Source organism: Castanea sativa, chromosome 8, assembly GCF_040712315.1.
Source record: "Castanea sativa cultivar Marrone di Chiusa Pesio chromosome 8, ASM4071231v1".
Classification (NCBI taxonomy): domain Eukaryota; kingdom Viridiplantae; phylum Streptophyta; class Magnoliopsida; order Fagales; family Fagaceae; genus Castanea; species Castanea sativa.
In genome coordinates this window covers 31,705,078-31,724,603 of record NC_134020.1, presented here as the reverse complement: position 1 = coordinate 31,724,603, position 19,526 = coordinate 31,705,078, and the positions used below count along the sequence as shown (strand labels likewise).

Genomic DNA, 19,526 nt, shown 5'->3' with positions numbered 1-19,526 from the left:
ACGGTATAAAATATGTGAACACAACAAAAATTATTTGATTTCCATGGTCTTGTTACTTTTTGCATTTATCTTTGGTTTAATGATTTAAAAAAAAATAATCTTATCTTGAGAAGGTTACAAATATGCAATGAAGCTACTAAACTAATTTTTAATATCTTAAATTGTATATGTTTTTTTTACTCTAATTTAGTTTACTTTTTTTATAATATATGTACAACATTATCTAAAACCGCTTTACATAAAAAAATTATAAAATTATCCGTACATCGCACGGGTAATCTACTAGTTACTAATAATTTGTAGATAACCAAAGCATTTCATTTTCTTGTTATTTTCTCATTAACTCTTTGCTTTTCTCCAAGTTTTTGTTTCCTTTCTTTAAGGGGCCAAGAATAAGGAAACAATCCTTGAAACAGTACATGAAATATCACATGTTTAAGAGATTAAAAACAAAAACAAAAGGAGCTTTATATTAAATATGACATTTTATTTTAGTTTATGACCGTCGGATGAGATGACAAATACATTACGAAAAATGCTTGGAGTGTTGGAAAAAATTATGAAGTCATGCAATTATATATAAAGTTGTAAAGTATAAGATACTGGCTTTCATTTGGCCCTTGCCCTCTTTGGTATTTATGTATGTTATTCTTATCTAATTGTCTATTTAATGAAAGGGGTATTACCATTTACCAGTATGGCGGTTTCTACAATTTAAAAAAAAAATGAACAATCAGAAATAACTTTTGATAAGGCTTATTAATTATGCAACTGATTTATTACAAATTTTTTTATAGAAGTAAGAAATAACTTCCTTAAATTACAATAAGGAAAGTCTGGACACACAAAAAAAAAAAAAAAATTCAAGAAAATGAACTAATAAATGTTAAATCAAACAATAACAAATATCTTCCTGTAAGACACGTGAATTTAAAATGTCAAGTTTGCTTTACTTGAAGAAAATCCAGTGACAATTTAGGTATATACATAGTCAAAAAGTGCATCATGCAGGTTTAATAAATAAATCACTTGTGACTTGACCTTCAACAATATCTTGGCGCAACACCTGCAGGCAATGGTTGGTGTTACAATTCAATAGGCTTCAATCAAGACCCAAAAATTAATATTAAAAAAAAAACACTAATTAATTTAACTACCTTTCACAGTTCCAATTCAAGACATTGAAATTGTACCAGGAAGGAAAGAAAGACGATACAATTTAATTCCATTAACAAGAGTGTTGAACGTATATTAACAATTTAATGGATCCACTGAATACTAATTAACAGAAATAGACCCAATAACAACAACTTTTTTTTATCAGAATAATTCACTAAGCTATGAACATTTCCAAAATCATTAATTTTTTAATAATATGATGTCATTGTCATGTTCTAGAAACAAAACAAAAAAAAACAAAAAAAATCAAATGATAACTCAAATGTGATTTTTCAGTTTCTGTTCAAATAAAATTTGGTCATCTGACTAAGATGTTTAATTCAAACAAAAGGAAAGGATCCACAAATTATGTAGATAACTAATAAACTTCACAACAGCTTCTTCACACATTCCACAAAATGACTTGGATCTTTTTTAGCTTTAGAAACTGCTAATCTAATTGTCGTATTTGGATGACGCATTTACAGTTCTTTTATGAACTCCAAGATTTTTCTCGCTAATCTATGACTCTCCGTGGAGGGAAAAAATATAGAGAAAAAGAATTTAAAAAAGGGATTGGGCTTTTATTTATTTATTTATGTTTTATAAAAAAGGGATTGGGATTTGGGAGTGAGTTAATGAAGATGTTGATGGTATTGTTAGTATCGTACGATATGTACCTTATCATGAGTAGAAAGTTCTGTATCATGAGTAGAAAGTTCTGTATCATATCGGCGTATCGTAAGTGCTTATAAATCATGCAATACAGTGTGTGTATCATATGAATCGTATCGTATCATAAAATCGTATGTATCGTAAGAAACATCGACAAATGCTTTAGAATGAGTTTTTTTGTTAAAATTGTACTATTATTTGAATCTAACAAGTTGTTAGACTTGTTTTAAACAAAAAAATTATTAGGTTATTTAATTTAACATAATAAAATATCATATTCATAAGTTTTTTTCCCCTTTCTTTATTCTACAAAATTTGGACTACATTATATACACTTACCCTTCACTTTAATATTTACAATTTTATATTTTATACTATGAATAAAATATTAATTGCAAATGTAATTACTTTTTATTTTTTTCGTTAATGTTATAAGTCCAAGAAACTAGAATGTCAAGAAGAATTTTTTAAAAAAATTATTAAAATAAAAAGAAGAAGAAGAGATAATAAATGCTAATGATGATGAAGAAAAATTTAATGAAGAAATAAATTTGCAAAATGATAAACGTGATGATAGCATTGACTTAGATGGGGTTGATTAGAAAATATGATGAAAATAAATTAATTTTTGGGTCATTTGTAATATATTATCACTTTTGAATTTAAGCAATTTGAATGTGTATGTTATAAACATGTGCTAGTTTGATTTATTTAATTAGTTTGTTAAATATTATTACATAAATGATGAATAAATTAGTCATTAGCTGAATATATTCAAAATTCATAATGAATATACCATTTATATATGTATATTTATATTTTTTATAAAATTTTATTAAATGTTTGTGTGTCTTACGATATACGAAAAAAAAAAAAAAATAAATAAAAAATCAATTCATTATACGATTTACATTTTGACAACTATGCCTGTAGCTAAAAAATCTTTGTATAATTGTATCATTAAGCGATTCAAGCACAAGCCAAACTCTCCTCCTATATCGACAATGAGATTACTTCAAATCAATTTGTTTTTCTCTCTTTTACTATTTTGGCAATGAGATTGCCACAATTCAATTTTTTTCTCTCCTCTCTCTTCCTATTTCAGCAATGAGATTATCACAATTCAACTTTTACCTCTCTCCTCTCCTCCTATTGGCACTTTAATTGCCACAATTCAATTTTTTCTCTCTCTTCTCTCCTCCTATTTCTGCAATGAAATTGCCATAATTCAACCCTTTTTTTTTTCTCACTCCTCTCTCCTTATATTTAATTAGTGTCGGTCAACTGGGCAATTGAGCACAGGCACAAAATTCAGGGCAGCAAATTTTTTTGGCAATAATATTGTCAAAATTACTTTTCTCTCTCTTCTCTTCGGTCACATCATTTTTCTTTCCTCACTTGCTCTTTCTCACAATTTTGGTAATGCTATTACCGAAATTCAACTCTCTCCCTACTCAACTAAATAACTTTGAACAATACATATATCACAAATAAACTTGCACTAAGACAATATTTAGCGAAAAGATTCCGAACAAAGTTTCTCTCTAGAAACTCTTCAATTTTCTCATATATCTCTTTTTTTGTGTAAATTTTAAAAATTTAACTATTCAATTCAATATTCTTAATATGCACATCAAATTTCATTCAAATCGGATACTATTTACCATTCAATCAATGAACTTATTTTTTATATACAATTTTAGATCATAAAAACTTGAAATTTTAATATTTATTTGATAATAAAGTAATTGATCTTTGATCTTCTTAAAATTTTGCAAGCATGAAAAATATAATAAAAACATACATTTCAATGGTTAAATTTTCAAAATTCATACTCAAGGTGTGTTTGACATCAGCTTTTAGTTTTTATATACAACTTTTTAAAACCTCACTTTTTTCTTTTTTTTTTTCTTTTACTTTTTCAAAATTTTTCAAGATACAATGATATTTCAGCACAATTTTAACAAAAAAATTTTAACAAAGAACTAAATAAATTATTCTCAAACAAAGACCCAATATAAAAACCAATATAACAATATAAAAGGAATTTGAGAGAAACTTTGTTCAAATTCTCATTCTCCCCTCTCTTCTCAGCGTTATGCAAATTTCAGAGCCACCGTTACTTATGCAGAAACTGAGAAACGCGGATTAGTGGGAGATATGCTCTGGAAAAAATTTATCATATTCTAAAAGGATCAATTCTTTTATAACACAAGGCAAATTCGTCAGGCCTTATTTACATTCCATCAATTTCAAAGAGCTGGGTTTAAAATCACGGATTTTCTTCTGTCAGCAATTGTTAGGGGCTGTGGGAGACATGGTATCATAGAAGATGGCAAGCAAGTTCATTGCATAGTATTCAAACATGGGTTTGACAAAGATATGATTTTGATGACATTCCTTCTCGACATGTACTGTAAATGCATTGATATCAAAGAGGAGGCCGTGTTTATGATGAAATGCCTCAAAGAGATGTTGTAAACAATAGCATGGTTTTTGGGTTATGCTTGGTGTCACTTGACATTGGATGCAATGACTTTGTTTTATAATATGTCTCAACGCGACGTGGGATCTTGGAATTCACTGATTTCAGGGCTTTCTCAAAACTCAGAAGGAAGGAACGAGTTGTTTTTGTTCAAGAAAAGGAGAGTGGAGGGAGCTGAAGTTGATGTTATGACCATGTCCAATGTTCTTTCAGTTTGTGCTGATCTTACTGCTTTGGTTAATGGTAAACAAGTTTATGGGCTAGTGATTAAATACGGGTTTGAACTATATTTACCTGTTGGAAATGCTATCATTGACATGTATGCTAAATGTGGACGCATGGATATTGCGTGCCAATTTTTCATGAACATACCAATCAAGAATGTAGTTTCATGGACTTCTTTGATTGTGGGTTATAGAAAACATGGCTTGGGATGGGAAGCGCTTGAAGCATTTGACAAAATGGAAAGGAAGGGCATTGTCCCAAACAAGATTACATTCTTGGGAACCTTATATGCTTGTAGTCATGCAGTAGTTCAAAAAGGGTGGGTGAATTTCAACACCATGGTACATAAATATTCCATCACACCCATGATGGAGCATTACACATGCATGGTGGATTTACTTGCACGAGCTGGGCATCTTGCGGAGGCTTATAATTTTGTGGAGAGGATGCTAATTAAGCTGGAGGCAAAGCTTATAGCAGCAATTTTTAGTTCATGTTGTTCTCACATGAATGTAGAGCTAGCAAAGACTGTTGGACAGAGATTAATTGAATTGGAACCTGAAGAAGCAGGAGCCTATATGTTGTTGTCCAACTTCTATAGAATTATTGGGGCCTTGGAAGATGTAGCAGATGTGAGAAAATTGATGTCAAAAGGGGGAATAAGAAAAACAAAGGCATGTACATGGATAGAGATCGATAGAAAAGTCCATAGCTTTGAATCAGGAGATGGGTCTCATCCCCTTAACAAAGAGATATACAATTACTTGAAAATTCTTGTTAAGAAGATGAAGAATAGTGGATATGTGCCTGACACAAGCATGGTTATGCAAAATGGTGGATGATCACACAAAGGAAGAGATGGTTCTTAGTCATAGTGAGAAATTGGCGCCTAATTATCACACCCCCGGGAACATGTATCATGATAGTTAAGAATCTTAGAGTATGTGCAGACTGCCATTTATTTACCGCATTGATTTCAAAGATCAAAGGGAGGGAGATTGTCGCGAGAGATTCTAGCCGATTTCATCATTTTAAATATTCAATAATGGATCATGCTCTTTTGGAGATCATTGGTGAGAGGTATGGGTGGATCTCTGCCATGAATGACAGCTTCATGTGAACAATAGAATTAAACGAATCTCTCTCATGTGTAAACTAAAGAAATTGTCTTCAATAACATCATTAAAATTATGCCCCCACCCGAAAAAGCCCCTCTATTTATAGGAAAATCTGCCTGTCCCGCTTTTGAAAATAAAATAAATAGTAAAAGTAAAAAGAGAAAAAATTATTTTGCTTATTACTGCTACTAAAAAACTTGAACAAGTCCATGTAAGTAGCCGAGCATTTGAGTTCATGAATTTCACCTTTACGGCTTTACATATATGCCTCACCAAAAGGTTCCTAACTTCCTACCCAGTGGGGTTTTCATTTTTCAATAGTAAAAAAAGTCGGCTGACGCGTCTGATTCGATTCTCCCATCTTTTATTTATTCTATCTTACTATGTATTCATGAGTCATGACCATAGTTTTGATCGCTTAGCTTCTAACAAACGAAACAATTTTGGGTTCCAAATTTTCCGTACAATTCATCCATGACCAGTTCGCCGATCCCGGTGGATCTCTTTGTGTCGAAAAAACATCCTGGCCTTACAGGTGGCGATCTCGGGTTCGCCGACGCCTCTGGTAATGTTATTTTCAGAGTCAACCGTCAATCCTCGCCTAAAAATAAGAGGTTATTCCTCGATTCCACGGGAAATCCCCTAATCTCCATCTACCGTTGCCGCGTGAGTCTCTCTCTCTCTCTCTCTCTGTTTCTTTTTTCTTTTTTTTTCTTTTTTTTTTTCTGTTCTGCGTTTAATTTGCAATGCCCACCAATTGTTTGAAACAATGTCTAAACCAACATGTTTTTATTTTCCATTTTTGTTGATAAGCTAAAACTATGAAAGCATTGATAATGTGTTCTCCAAATTATTGAAATTTGAAGGTTAAACGCTTGCCCATATGAATTTGGTTATAGTTTAGAATGCACATTGCAAATGTTTGAATTAGAAAATTCTCAAATAACTCTATAATTAAGGAGGCTTATATGTGATTGAATTTCTGATTTTGGATATGGGTTTTGATTGGTTTAGTGGATGTTGTTGTAGAATGGGTCGTGGCAAGGCTTCACGGGTGAAGACGATCAAAAGCAGTGTATATTCAGAGTGCAGAGGACGGTGAACAAGCTCACCAAAACAGAGTTAGAGGTATTTCTTGTTGGTGAGAATGGGGAAGACTCGGCCTCTAAGTTAAAAGTGAGAGGTTACCCTTTCCAGAAGTCCTGCACTATCTACCGAGGCAATGACATTGTGGCTCAGGTACAAATAATTGATAAATGTTGCTAGCATTGAAAACTGAAGCCTCAATGAATCAGATTTTGCTTTGCATTCTATGGAATTTACTGAAAATTGCAACAAAGATATATTGTTTTAAGCCTGATCAGTAACTTTGCAGCCCCATACCATAATTTGTTATTTACCGGAAGTTTTACATGTTTGGTGTGTGTGATTTGTGTATGGACTAGAAATTATTGAAGATTTGTAACAACAGCATACATTGGATAACTGGACAAAGCAATATGTGCTTGGTGCACATTTAATAGCATTGCTCAACAAACTGCTTAATTAGCTACTCTTCGATAGGACACATGATTTTTGCTTTATGTTCTGAGCTTTAAAACCATGCTTTTCTTTTTTGGCCTTGTGTATCTTGTTGAGCTCTCAACTTGAACAGTTGAACTACATTACTCTTGCTGGGGAAGTTATATGTATAGGTTACAGAATGACATGATTATTGGGTCTTATTCAACTCTCAATAGATTTATCTAATTTCTCATGCATTAATTTTATCTTTTCATATTTATCATGGATTATCTCATCCTTCTTCATCTTGTCATTCCTTAAAATTATGTCTCATAGATTTGTCTTGAGCTACTAGCTGCTGCACTGTAAATGCTGTAGATTGGTTATTTTTTTTTTCCTCTTAATTTTATAATTACAATTTTTTTCACCTTAGATTTTAACATAAGGTCTCACTCTCATGTTTTGATGCAGACTAGCCTCATGTACAAGCTGCGACAGCTTTATGCTAAAAGGAATAAATTTCGACTAACCATATTTCCTGGATCTGATGATCATGCTTTGGTTGCGGCATTGGTTGTAATATTTCTAGATTGAAGATACTAGAATAAAGAAAAAAGAATTTTTTTTTTTTTTTAAAATTATAATTAAAGAAAAAGATAATTTTCTTCTTCTTTTTTTCTTTTTTTTTTTTTTTTTTTTTGGACAGAAAAGAAAAGGAGGATTTAACATGTACATTTACACGTTATCACTCCACTCAAATACGTCCATGCATAGAGATTAATAAAAAAAAAAATCATAAATTATGCCATCCAGCTGTGTATTTAATATTTATCCATCTATTATCAAAAAAAAAATATTTATCCATCTGCCTTAATTTATATCTTTTCTAGGTAGAGACAGAGCTAGCTACCTGCATGCGAGAGAGTATTGTTTGCAATTTACTACCACCTCCTTATCAAAAAAAAAAAAAAAACCCACTTCTTGACACAACTGTAGGACAATGTTTTTTCTTTTTTGATGATGTGAGATTTCTGCCTGGAAGATTACTTTTTATCTAAATGCTCTTCCACAGTTGGCTAAGTGAGTCAAAATTAGCATGAAAAAAAAGTTGAAAGGAATGACATAGAATACGGCTCTGTTAGGTAGGCTAGATTGCCACTATTTTCACAATCAATGAATGAAAATAACGGAAATTCTCCTCGGACGTAAGCCGAATGTTACTTGTATTGCCTTTCTTTATTTAAACAAAAGATTAAAATTGAAGATAATGTATACAGTGCTTTCACTATCTCTCCCCCTTTCTCTTTTTTCTGATCCCCTTCTCTAATGCCTCTTTCTTTCTCTTATATCAATCTTCTTCTCCCTTTCATCTTCCACGTGTAGCACAGATCACCTAATTAGATACTTGTCTCATCCGCCACCTTCTTGAAGTCTTCAAACAATAGTTGGAAGGCTGAACATTACTATATAAATGCAGCCAGAGGGGTAGGTGCAGGGTCTTTAATATGGTGGTAACAGCCTTTTCCCTTGATATTTTTCATACATTCTTCCTCTCTATAACAGTGTGGAACACATCTTTACTCACCAAACCTTCCAAAATTCTCTCCCTAAACATCATGACGTGTCATACAATCTTTACTTGACTTAGTCCGAGGAGATGCCTTTCTTCAGAAAACCTCATCAACCTTTCTAGCAAGAGCTGACTTATGGGCCTCGAAGGCTCTGTTCGGACAGGCTCACACCACCAACTCAAGCCCAAGGCCCAAATACATGTTTTGACCATTTTACCCCCACAACTTTAAATGAGTTTTAAAAAAAAAAAATCTTATAACTTTCCTTATTTAACTTGCTATGAGATAGAGTTGTTGTTCAAAAAAATTTAGTAGAAAACAATTTCTAAAAAAAAACCATATTTTTCATACTAACTAAAGATAATTTTTCTTTTACTTATATTTTTTTATGCAACCAAATACTGGAAAAAAATATTATTTTTACACAAGATTTTTATCGAAACAAACGTAGCATACAAACAGAGTAGAACTGATAAAAATTATCCATCCTACTTGACCCGCTACAGAACTCTAGGAGAATAATCAAAATTTCTTTAGTGTAAATTATAATTTAGTCTAAGAAATATTTTGGTAAAGTGTATTATCTAGTTGTTTTTAATCAGTTATTGTCAAAAGTGTGTTACTAGCTCTAATAACCAAGAGTCCATTTGTATGAAAGGATAAAGTTACAAAAATGGCTGGGAGGATGGGAGGATGAAAAAATGGGAAAATGGAAAACATTATAGTTTTTTATTATGTGTATTTAGTATAGAAAATGGAAAAGTGGAAAAATTAAACATGATTTAATTAAATTTTTTGTTTGGGTGAGTATAAAAATAGAAGAATAGAAAACGTAATTTGCTCGATTTTATTGTGTTGCTTGTATTGCATAGGATTTAATTTTTCAAAAGTATATTATAAGTTATTTATTTCATTATTATATATGAAAATAATAATATTTTTTATTAAATTAGTAAAAATTACATATTACTAAGTGAACACATTACATTTTTTATTTTATTTTTATCTTCCTTTGCTGATCAATTTGTATGAAAAAAAAAATGTCATTAGTTAAATTAACAAATTATAATCATTAAAATTTGAAAATTGTTATTTTAGTACGGTAACTTTGCCTAAAAATCATTTTTATTTTTTAAGGTTAAGGACTCAAATTAACACATTTTAATACTTTAAATTTGAAAATGGTTATTTTAGTATAGTAATTAGTAACTTTGCTCAAAAAAATCATTTTAATTCTTTAAGGTTAAGGACTCTCTCTTTGGACAGCAATGATTTTTGGGCAAATTTAGCGGCCATAAATTGTATATTACTATTTTTTGCTTAAATTAAACTCTCAAGTTACATTTGAATTTTCCATAATAACCCTAATTCCAAAACATGGCAAGATATAAATGGTAAAAGTTTCTTCTTCTTTTTTTTTTCTATCCCCTTCTGTATTGGAACAGGAGAAAGCCTTTATATTCAGCAAAAGAATAAAATAAAATAAAACAAAAACAAAAAATGAGGGCAGATATATTTAAGGGGTTCCCAACTTTGAAGTTCAAATTTGAGCTCTTGTCTGTGCCCTTTCTTGTATGCATTGTTTCCTTTATCAAGCTTCAATTTTTGCAAGTTTTTTTTGTCAATCAATTGCGTAAGAACTAGATTTGGAAGCTCAAGCCCACTTAGAAAAGTAGTGCCTTGTTCTTCAACCCAAGCCCAAAAAATATAATTGTTTTGTGTAGAGGTGGGAAGGCAATTATGATATAGTTGCAAGTTAAGCCTAGTAATGAAGTGATTCTCAAATAAGGAAGAACAAAACAAGTGGTTGTTGAGAAAAAAAGTTCTCCTCAGTTACTTCCAAGGATGAGTTCTCGTATATGTCTTACTCTGGATTTTATCAAGTTATATACTGTTCACTTTTCTATTTCTTACTCTCTCCTTTTTCAAAAACCTCCTCCCCTTCGTAGAACTTCATTCCTCTTATATATCATCATTCTTAACATTCTAACCCTTCACTTGTATGCCCCCATAGCTCTTTCCTGGATACTTGTCCTATCAGGGTTCTGTTGAAGGTGGTAGAAGGGGTTGCTAGCTGTGAAAACACTATTCAAGGGTCATTTCCTTATTAATACAGTTGATAAGGTTGTTATAGAGCATTCAATGCGAAGGTGGAAGGTATACCCTTTCAAGAAGTTTCCTCCCACCATACGGATCCTCTTCTACAGCCTCATTCCTCCCAATCGAGCACTCATAAGATGCTAAGTCTCCTCCCCATCCTTTTCTCGGGTAGGCCAATTCCTCGGGCTAGATGTGTTTTTATAAATGACTTGATGCATGACACCCTGCCTTTTATTCTTCTTAACCCTCGAACACCCCACAAATTGAATCAGCTAAAACTAGTTAGAAAGAAATAGCCTTAAAAGCATTATCTTTTTTTATTGCTAAATCATTGATTGGAGTCTATATGCCATTATCAGTTATGGTATTTTTAGGATATAGATGGTGGAGTGGCACAACACTTGAAGAGAGGCTTGGATTGCATAATAGAAAAAGACACAAATTTTACATATTTTACCTTAAAAATGCTCCACATCAGTGCTTTTGAAAGTGTGCATATTTGCACATTTGCTATAGTAACCGTGCATATATGCATGGTTACTATAACACTTATATTTAATAATTTAATAATTTTTTTTTTCTCTTTGTCTCTGTTGCTCTCACTCTCACCTCACTCTCCACTGTCGCCGATCACTCTTCTTCTTCCTCAGCAACAGTGACTTGAGTCCATGACTGACTGAATGATGCCGCCGTTCTTCAATCTGATATTCTGGCGAGCCAAAATGATGTAATTGTTCCAACATCCTTCACCTACATCCAAATTGCTCAAAAACTCAGATCCTCTTCCAAATCGCTCAAAAACTCTCGTTTCTTAGCAACATCAGTTGATGCAATATCCTTCGCCCAAACTTAAGAGCTGTTGAGGAAGAAGAAGAGTTCGATAACCCATGAGACCCATCTGCCAAGTCAAAGTCCAAGCAAGCCACCTGGGGTAGCTCCATGAAACCCATCTACACCTTCTCTACCTGGGTTTCTTTTGCTTTCTTTCTTTTGCTTTTTTTCCTATCTGGGTAGCTTCGCAAGCCGATTATGTTTTTTTATTTTATTTTGTTAACTGTTTATGTGTTTGATAGGAAAGAATTAGTTGAAGATTTGTAAGTTGATGATGGTGGCTGGGTGGGTTGATGGTAGGTGTGGATTGAATATTTTATTTGAATAAATGTGTATAGTAGACAAACTGACGTGGGTGTTTTGTAAAAATGGGAGTGTAAAATAAAAAATAAAAAAGTAAGTTTTAGATATACAAATTTTCAAAAATTTTGCATCTACTGATGTGGATATTCTTAGGAGTTGGGAGGAAGGATTCCACCACCAAGGTAAAATTAATATTTATCTAAAAGTAAAAATTAGTTGAAATAATACAGTAAAATTTATAAATAATACCTAAAAAAATAATAAAACTTTTAAATAATATTAAAAAAATAAACAAAATAGTAAAATAAGCTGGTCAACAAACTCACATTCATTTGTTACTTTTGTCAACGTTATTTCACCACCTGATGATGCACTATAATGATTTCTAAAGCCTCACTTTTTCCGATATATATTTTTACAGAACTTAAAGGCTCCTTGGAAGTTGGAAGACAATAAATATAAACCCATGATATTCTGCACCCATGGCTTGAACCATAAAATAATGCATCCTTTGCTCAGCTTAATACAAATTTCAGAACCACCAACGCTGCTTCTGCGAACACTGAGAGAAACGCCAAGTAGAGGGAGACATGCTCTGGAAAATTTTTTCATATTCTAAAAGGATCACTTCTTTTATAACACAAGGGCAGATTCGTCAGGCCCTATTTACATTCCATCAATTTCAAAGAGCTGGGTTTAGAATCACGGAGTTTCTTCTGTCAGCAATTGTAAGGGGCTGCGGGAGACTTGGTACCATAGAAGAGGGCAAGCAAGTTCATTGCATAGTGTTCAAACATGGGTTTGATAGAGATATGATTTTGATGACTTCCCTTCTCGATATGTACTGTAAATGCATTGATATCAAAGAGGCACGCCGTGTTTATGATGAAATGCCCCAAAGAGATGTTGTTGTAAACAATAGCATGATTTTTGGGTTATGCCGGTGTCACTTGACATTGGATGCAATGACTTTGTTTGATAATATGCCTGAACGCGACGTGGGATCTTGGAATTCACTGATTTCAGGGCTTGCTCAAAACTCAGAAGGAAGGAACGCGTTGTTTTTGTTCAAGAAAATGAGAGTGGAGGGAGCTGAGGTTGATGCTATGACCATGTCCGGTGTTCTTTCAGTTTGTGCTGATCTTGCTGCTTTGGTTAACGGTAAACAAGTTTATGGGCTAGTGATTAAATATGGGTTTGAGCTATATCTACCTGTTGGAAATGCCATCATTGACATGTATGCTAAATGTGGATGCATGGAAGATGCCTGCCAATTTTTCATGAACATGCCAATCAAGAATGTAGTTTCATGGACGTCTTTGATCGTGGGTTATGGAAAACATGGCTTGGGATTGGAAGCTCTTGAGGCATTTGACAATATGGAAAGGGAAGGCATTGTGCCAAACAAGATCACATTCTTGGGAACCTTATATGCATGTAGTCATGCAGGATTAGTTCAAAAAGGGTGGGTGAATTTCAACACCATGGTACATACATATTCCATCACACCCATGATGGAGCATTACACATGCATGGTGGATTTACTTGCACGAGCTGGGCATCTTATGGAGGCTTATAATTTTGTGGAGAGGATGCCAATAAAGCCAGAGGCAAAGCTTCTAACAGCACTTTTTAGTTCATGTTGTTCTCACAAGAATGTAGAGCTAGCAAAGACTGTTGGACAGAGATTAATTGAATTGGAACCTGAAGAAGCAGGAGCCTATATGTTGTTGTCCAACTTCTATGGAATTATTGGGGACTTGGAAGGTGTAGCAAATGTGAGGAAATTGATGTCAAAAAGGGGAATAAGAAAAACAAAGGCATGTACATGGATTGAGGTAGATAGCAAAGTCCATAGCTTTGAATCAGGAGATGGGTCTCATCCCCTTAACAAAGAGATATACAATTACTTGAAAAATCTTGTAAAGAAGGTGAAGAATAGTGGATATGTGCCTAACACAAGCATGGTTATGCAAAATGTGGATGATAACACAAAGGAAGAGATGGTTCTTAGTCATAGTGAGAAATTGGCCATTACTCTTGGCCTGATTATCACGCCCCCGGGAACACGTATCATGATAGTTAAGAATCTTAGAGTATGTGCAGACTGCCATTTATTTACTGCATTGGTTTCGAAGATTGAAGGAAGGGAGATTGTTGCGAGAGATTCTAGCCGATTTCATCATTTCAATAATGGATCATGCTCTTGTGGAGATCATTGGTAAAGGTATGGGAGGATCTTTGCCATGAATGATAGTTCATGTGAACAATATAATTGAATGAATCTTTCTCATGTGTATAAACTATAGAAATCGTCTTCAATAACATAATTAAAATTCCCTCCCAAAAGGCCCCTCTACTTATTTATAGGAGAAGCTGCCTGTTACCGGTACTACAAGAAAAAAAAAAGAAAAGAATTGTTTCCTTATTACTGGTACTACAAAAACTAGAACAATTTTCTCAGCTCCCAAACAGAGGACAAGCCCATGGAAGTTGCCGAGCATTTCAGTTCATGAATTTTACTTTTACTAATATACCTCATTGAAAGGTTCCTACCCGGTGGGGTTTTCATTTTTCAAAACAAAAAGTCGGCTGACGTGTCTGATTCTATTCTCCTATCTTTTATTTATTCTCTCATACTTCATATTCATGAGTCATGAACTTTGTTTTGATTGCCTAGCTAAGACAGTAGCTTCTAACTAACAAAGTAATATCGGGCTCCAGTTTTCCATACAATTCATCCATGACCAGTTTCGCTCATTTGCCTATCCTGGTGGTTCTCTTTGTGTTGAAAAAACATCCTGACCTTACAGGTGGTGATCTCAGGTTCGCGGACACCTCTGGTGATGTTATATTTAAAGTAAACCATCAATCCTCACATAATAATAAGAGGCCATTCCTTGATTCCAACGGAATTCCCCTAATTTCCATCTACTGTTACCATGTGAGTCTCTCTATCTCTATCTGTCCTTCTGTTCTGCATTTAATTTGCAATGCCCACCAATTGTTCAAAACAATGTCTAAATCAACATTTTTTTTTGGGTTGGTAAGTTACACAGGTAACCATTCTAAAACTATGAAGGCATTTATAAAGTATACTCAAAATTATTAAATTTGAAGATGAAACTCCTATATGTTGCAACTTGCATTTTAGTCTTGAATTTGGTTATTGATTGAAAAATTTTGTAGTTTAGAATGCACTTTGCAAATGTTTGAATAAGACAATTCTCAAATAACTTGTATAATTAAGGCGCTGTGTATGTGATTGAAGTTCTAATTTTGGACAAGGGTTTTGACTGGTATAATGGGTATTGTTGTAGAGTGGGTCGTGGCAAGGCTTCAAGGCCAGTGAAGACAATCAAAAGTAGTGTTTATTCAGAGTGTAAAGGACGGTGAACAAGTTCACCAGAACAGAGTTAGAGGTATTTCTTGTTGGTGAGAATGGGGAAGACTCAGCCTTTACATTAAAGGTGAAAGGTTGTTCTTTCCAGAAGTCCTGCACTATCTACCGCGGCAATAATATTGTGGCTCAGGTACAAATAATTTATAAGTGTTGCTAGCAATGAAAACTGAAGCCTTAATGAATCAGATTTTGCTGTGTGTTCTGTGGAATTTGTCTAAATATGCAACAAAGTTTAAATTGTTTTAAGCTTTGATCATCACCTTGCGGCCCCATAATGTGTTATTGCTAGAGGTCATGCCCTGCCAATGAGGTTTAAGGATATGTTAGGCATGTACCTATCAAAAAAGGATATGTTAGGTGTGTATTGTTTGTGTACAGACTGGAAATTATTGAAAGATTTGTAACAACAGCATACATATGATGATGGGACAAAAGCAATATGCACTTGATATAAATTTAATAGCATTGCTCTTCCTCTTTGCTCAACAAACTGTTTAGTTAGCCTACATGACTTCTTCTTTGTTGTTTGGCTTAATGGTTAGAGCTTTTAAACCATGCTTTTCTTGTGGCCTTATGTATCTTGCTGAGCTCTCAACTTGAACAGTTGAACTACATTACTTTTAAAAGGGAAGTTATATGTATACGTTACAGAATGCACTGATTGTTGGTCTTGTTCATCTCTTAATAGATTCCTCTAATTTCTCATGCCTGCTTTTTTTTTTTCATATTTAACATTGATTATCTCATGCTTCCTCATCTTGTCATTCCTTAAAATTATGTCTCATAGATTTGTCAACAGCCACTAGCTGTTGCAATGTATATGTTGTAGATTGGTTGTATTATTTTCTCAATTTGATAATTACAGAATTATTCACTGTTGTTTTTAGTATAAGGTCTCCCTCATATGTTTTGATGCAGACTAGCCTAATGTACAAGCTGCGGCAGCTTCAAAAAAGGAATAAATTTTGACCAACTATATTTCCTCGATCTGAAGATCATGTTTTGGTTGCGGCATTGGTTTTAATATTTCTCGATTGAAGAATATAATAGAATAATAAAGAAGAGGAAGATTTTATTTTATTTTTGATAATTATAGAAAAGGAGGATTTAACATGTACATATATACACGTTGTCACTCCACACAAATATGTCCATGCATAGAGATTAATTATAAAGAAGTTCATAAATTATGCTGTTCGGCTGTGTATTTGACTATTTTCTGTCTGCCTTAATGCATATCACGCTTCTTTTACTTTAATCTGTGTGAGAGACTCATAATTATATGAAAATTGAAAATCTTTTCTAGGTAGAGACAAAGCTACCTGCATGCGAGTAGATGATGTTTGCAATTTACAAAGAGTCCATTTCTATGATAGGATGAAGTTACAAAAATGGTAAGAAGGCTGGAAAAGTGAGAGGATGGAAAAGATTATAGTACTGCCCATATTGCGTAAGAAAATATGATTAATTGAATTAACACATTATAAAAGTGACACATCACTACTTTTATTATATTATTTTAACTTCTTTCTCTATCCATTCATTTTTTTTTTTTTATCACCAAAACTAATTTGTTTAACTAAATTAGAATGGTTGGCTTCAAAAACGTTTATATAATGCAATAAAAAAAATTATTTAAAATGACACTTTAACTATTCCAAGTTGGTTAATGTTGGCAAAATTTTAAGGTTAATGAATGGAAAAATATAAATAAATGATTAACAAACAAAAGCTTAGAGGCATGAATCTCCGTTGTCTTTAGGCAATATTTGTCCCATTAAAATAATGTTAAAGGGTTAATGCAAATTTGTCCCCAGCTAAGCCAAGAATTTTCATGTGGAGAGAATTCTTGTGGATTTATCTATAATGGTGAAGAGTTCACTTTAATTGATTTTAACATTCACAAAGCGTACTAACCATTTGAGACACTTCAACCAAAAAAACAAAAAAAACAAAAAAAAAAACTATTTGAGACACTTAAAACCATTATCTGAAAATTATACAGAAAACAGTTTTTTAAGACTTCGACATATCTACTTGGAATCAATTAGGAATCAATTAGAGCATAAAAAAATGGCGTAGATGCACTTTTAGTCCTTACATTTTGACCCGATTTCTATTTTGGTCCCTACATTTTATTTTTACCACTTTTAGTCCCTAAACCAATTAACGCGTAACGTTTAAGTCCATACCGTCACCTAACTAATAGAAAATGCTGACGTGGCTAACGGTACAGTAAAATAATAATTAAAAAAAATCTATTTTGGTATTAAAAAATTGCCACGTCAGCATCTAAATTAAAAAAAATTAATTAATTAATTAATTTTTAACTAAATAAAAAAATTAAAAACAAAAAATCAGATGAATTGAGGTCTAAAAATGCCTTCAACAAAAACAATAAGAACACAAACACAAATCCATTAAGAACACGAACAAAATGCCTTGAACAATAACCAATAAGAACATTTTCCTTTATTTGACATTTTCTCTTTTTTTTTTTTTTCTTAGAAAACAAACAGAAGATTGGGCAAGAACACAAACACAAATCCAGTAAGAACACCAACACAAACACAAACACAAATGCTGACAAACCCAGCAGAATAGAAACACAAACCCATCAATCCATCTTCAACAAAACCAACAACAACCCAAAAAACACAAACACAAATCCAAAGAGGTCCACAACGCCGATCGGAGCAGATCCAATTCTCAAGAATAAAAGGCAGATCCAATTCTCAGAGCTCATCGATCAGAGCAGTTCTTCTTTGGAAATGGACTCGGAAAATGCAGCAAAGGAAACGGCACCGTCGTCGCTGTTAAGCCTCATCTCTCTCGCCTTCGCTTCCGCCTCCTTCTCCTCCGCTCAACAACCTTACTTCTCTGAGCTCCTCTCCTTCAAACTCGATCGTCTCCAAAAGGTTTTGGTTTTCTCTCTCTCTCTCTGCTTTTGTTTTGTTGTGTGAGAAAATTTTGATACAAAAACTTATAGGAGCTGGAGCTTCTTCGAGTCGATGCGGAGCGAATCCAGAGGCAAATGCAAGAGGTGGCTGTTGGGTAATCAATAACAATCTTGAATCTTTGAGTTATTGGGTAAGTGAATTGGGTTGTTGCTGGTTTTGCTGAAGTAATTGCTCGATTCGAGACTACCCAGATCGGAAAAAAAACCCAAGACAGATTTGCAGATGGAGACGAGTTGAGAGTGCTTGCGCCACGCCGCGTTTTTGATGATCTTGTCTAAAGACGGCCCTATCACACGCCTGCTCCTGGATGGACCGCCTAGGGTTTGGGAAGCTGACATTTTTTTTTACTCGTATTTGATTGGGATCTCAGAATCAGATAATGAAAATGAGAATGTGAATGTCATTACATTCTTGATCATGTGGATTAGTGATTTGCTGGAGAATTCGGTCTTGAATGGTTGTTTTTTTGTTGTTGTTGATGTTTTTTTTTTATTTAAATTTCTGGGTTTGTGTTCTTAGGTCTGGGATTGTGTTCCTGTTGTTCTTGTTTAAGGCACTCTTAGATCTCAATTCATGTGATTTTTTGTTTTTAATTTTGTTTTTAATTTTTCTCATTTAATTAAAATTAATTAATTAATTATTTTTTAATTTAGATGCTGATGTGGCAATTTTTTAATGCTAAAATAAATTTTTTAATTATTATTTTACTTTACCTTTAGCCACGTCAGTATTTTCTATTAGTTGGGTAACGGTAAGGACTTAAACGTCACGCGTTAATTGGTTTAGGGACTAAAAGTGATAAAAATAAAATGTAGGGACCAAAATAGAAATCGGGTCAAAATATAAGGACTAAAAGTGCATTTTCGCCTAAAATAATTCATTAGTGTTTCGCCTTGTCAACCTGGAATTGATTAGGAGTTGAGACTCCTTAAACAAAATTCAATTGACCTTATGCTCAATGACTTTCTTAAGGAATCGTGTAGAATCTTAATTCAAAATTCTTTAACTTTCAAACATTATATATTACTACATACTTTGTATATACTTATATATACAATACTTCATCACATAAATGACCATTAAGAATTTGTTTTTGCCTATGATTGAGTTCAAACTTGGCTGGATCTTTTATATTTTGGTGAATAAAATTGGTTATGTAGCTTGATTAGGGAACAATTTTTTGTTTCTGTCTGA

The 19,526-nt window shown here is 33.1% G+C and overlaps 2 protein-coding genes and 2 pseudogenes across 2 annotated transcripts; all 4 read left to right on the top strand.

The window, feature by feature from the left end:
* The first annotated feature begins 697 nt into the window (after positions 1 to 697).
* On the top strand, positions 698 to 5,759 carry LOC142606204 (pentatricopeptide repeat-containing protein At1g25360-like; annotated as a pseudogene).
* A 71-nt stretch (positions 5,760 to 5,830) lies between these two features.
* Positions 5,831 to 7,832, top strand: LOC142607925 (protein LURP-one-related 7-like). Its single transcript, XM_075779591.1, has 3 exons — positions 5,831 to 6,327; positions 6,691 to 6,900; positions 7,636 to 7,832. The coding sequence occupies exons 1-3, from the start codon at positions 6,136 to 6,138 to the stop codon at positions 7,756 to 7,758; spliced, it is 525 nt and encodes a 174-aa protein (XP_075635706.1). The 5' UTR covers positions 5,831 to 6,135; the 3' UTR covers positions 7,759 to 7,832.
* A 4,623-nt stretch (positions 7,833 to 12,455) lies between these two features.
* LOC142607197 (pentatricopeptide repeat-containing protein At1g25360-like) lies at positions 12,456 to 14,823 on the top strand. Its single transcript, XM_075778621.1, has 2 exons — positions 12,456 to 14,196; positions 14,694 to 14,823. The coding sequence occupies exon 1, from the start codon at positions 12,560 to 12,562 to the stop codon at positions 14,192 to 14,194; it is 1,635 nt and encodes a 544-aa protein (XP_075634736.1). The 5' UTR covers positions 12,456 to 12,559; the 3' UTR covers positions 14,195 to 14,196; positions 14,694 to 14,823.
* Positions 14,431 to 16,410, top strand: LOC142607198 (protein LURP-one-related 7-like; annotated as a pseudogene).
* The last annotated feature ends 3,116 nt before the right edge of the window (positions 16,411 to 19,526 follow it).

Coding starts and splice junctions, on each gene's coding strand:
- LOC142607925 (XM_075779591.1), top strand. CDS start 6,136: ATGACCAGTTCGCCGATCCCGGTGGATCTCTTTGTGTCGAAAAAACAT. Junction 6,328..6,690: donor TCTCCATCTACCGTTGCCGC/GTGAGTCTCTCT, acceptor ATGTTGTTGTAG/AATGGGTCGTGGCAAGGCTT. Junction 6,901..7,635: donor GCAATGACATTGTGGCTCAG/GTACAAATAATT, acceptor GTTTTGATGCAG/ACTAGCCTCATGTACAAGCT.
- LOC142607197 (XM_075778621.1), top strand. CDS start 12,560: ATGCTCTGGAAAATTTTTTCATATTCTAAAAGGATCACTTCTTTTATA.